Genomic DNA, 2500 nt, shown 5'->3' on the forward strand with positions numbered 1-2500 from the left:
AGAAAAAAAGAATGGGGTCATTTACTCTCTTTATTGCATAATTGCTTTGAGTGATTATGAGTGTTGCACTCTATATCCATTTCTTTATCTCTTGCCAATCTTTCCTTCTCTACATAAAACTTCTAAGAGCATTTTTATAATTTAAAATGAGTGTCTTTCAATGGCGGCGAGATTAACACTTCCTTATTCATATGTTTGTAAACAGTTCACCAGCTGCAACAGTTATACTGTGACGAGGTTTCTCCAGAAAAAACAAGTGTTCCTTGCTCTGCATAGTTCTGTTCAATCAGTATATCTTTAACAGCTTCATGAGTATACTTTATTTTATTCAAATCTATTTTTGATTCTACTAGGATAGGAAAATTAAAACTTTGTGACAATTCAGGTATATAATTACTTTCCGTTCATAACACAAGTGCATCAAATAATAATAGGGCCTATAGTTTTTCTGTTTTGTCCTGTTTGTGATAAATTATTGGTATATATATCTTTACTTGGATCTCCTACTTTATTGTTTGGGAAATAGTCTATCATATTTCATTACACTAAATTCTTAGTTTATTATCATACAAGTGTCAACTTACAATTACATTTATAGTGCCTTATTCGAACCTAGGTTTCTTACAAAAAGTGATTTCCTATACGGTACAGTCAAGGACTGTCAAAGAATTGAAATATATTTTTCAGTGAGGTAACAGGTTAGGCTTTCAACTTGGTTTGTGCTATTAAACACTGGTAGATTTATAAACACAGCGCTGAGCATGGGATGGAGAGGAAAGGGGGAAGATGAAAATTAGAGATTTTTAAAAATAGTTGTCAGTTATGCCTATTATTAAGTTACTTGATGTCTACATCAATTTGCCAAGTTCATTTCTATTAAAATTCAACTAAAGCTGTTTTTTTTCTTCTTTTTTTCTCTTTTTTTTTCCCTTATATACTTTCCTCCATTAGCTTACCTTGGTCTAGTAGCAGGGAAACCAACACGGCTGTGTTATCTTTCATCACTTTCGCCCTGTGAACTGCCTCTGTGTTTAGATTGGTGAAATAAGCTTTGCATTTCCTAATTTCAGATCCACATGTTATGGACGTCTGTGTGAAGGCACCCGGAACGTCCTCCTCAACGCTGACAATGAAGGTTTGTTCACTGGAGGCACGCCACCTGACTTCGAGGTCAGTGCCTCCGTTGAAGTGCTGACCCCGGGTCCCGAAGTCTTAGAAGGGAAATGTCTTATGGTTAATTTGCGAAAGCCTTGATTGGGTAAATACATTATATATATATATATATATATATATATATATATATATATATATATATATATATATATTGTATATGTTTATATATATATATATATATATATTTATATATATATATATATATATATATATATATATATACTGTATATATATATAAATATATATATATATAAACATAAATATATTGTATATACATATGTATATATATTATATATTATATGTAATTAAAAAATATATATATAGTTTGTAAATATATATATACATAAACATAAATATATTGTATACACATATGTATATATATTATATATTATATGTAATAAAAAAATATATATATAGTTTGTAAATATACATATATATACTTATATATGTATATATAGGATATACATATATAATTTCTATACAATATATATATATATGAAACATATATGTATACATATATATGATAGATAGATAAATATTAGTAAATATATACATTTATACATATATATATATGGGATACATATATTCATTTATATTTATATAATAAATATACATAAATATATGTATATATACATATATATATATATATATATATATATATATATATATATATATATATATATATATGATAGATGTACATGAATGTATGTGTATATATAATATATATACATCTATAGTATGTATATTTATTATATATACATATGTATATATCTATATCTATATACATACATATATATGTATATGATACATATACATATGTGTATTCACACACACACACATATATATATATATATATATATATATATATATATATATATATATATATATATATATATATATATACATATAGGAAGAGAGAGAGAGCAGCATTTGATGCCTGGATGTAGGCTTAGATACATATAATATGAATATATATATATATATATATATATATATATATATATATATATATATATAAATATATGTATATATATATACATATATATATACATATATATTATGTATATATATATAATATATATATATATATATTATATATATATATATATATATATATATATATATATATATATATATATATATATAGGGAGAGAGAGAGAGACAGCATTTGATGCCTGGATGTAGGCTCAGATACATACAATATGAATATATATATATATATATATATATATATATATATATATATATATATATATGTATGTATGTATGTATGTATACGTGTAAATATGTTTATATGTGTGAGGCATTTGTCTTCTTATATACTTCC

At 24.0% G+C, this 2500-nt stretch overlaps 1 protein-coding gene across 1 annotated transcript in view; it reads right to left on the minus strand.

The window, feature by feature from the left end:
* LOC122242444 (uncharacterized) overlaps positions 1–2500 on the minus strand; it is a 55808-nt gene that overhangs the window by 22938 nt on the left and 30370 nt on the right. The window contains exon 23 of the mRNA XM_086541469.1: positions 957–1211. Coding sequence (XP_086397595.1) covers positions 957–1211 — 255 coding nt within the window. The remainder of the gene's footprint in view (positions 1–956; positions 1212–2500) is intronic.

The sequence above is a fragment of the Penaeus japonicus genome, unplaced genomic scaffold (assembly GCF_977035675.1).
Source record: "Penaeus japonicus unplaced genomic scaffold, GWHDUDI00000001_assembly GWHDUDI00000011, whole genome shotgun sequence".
Classification (NCBI taxonomy): domain Eukaryota; kingdom Metazoa; phylum Arthropoda; class Malacostraca; order Decapoda; family Penaeidae; genus Penaeus; species Penaeus japonicus.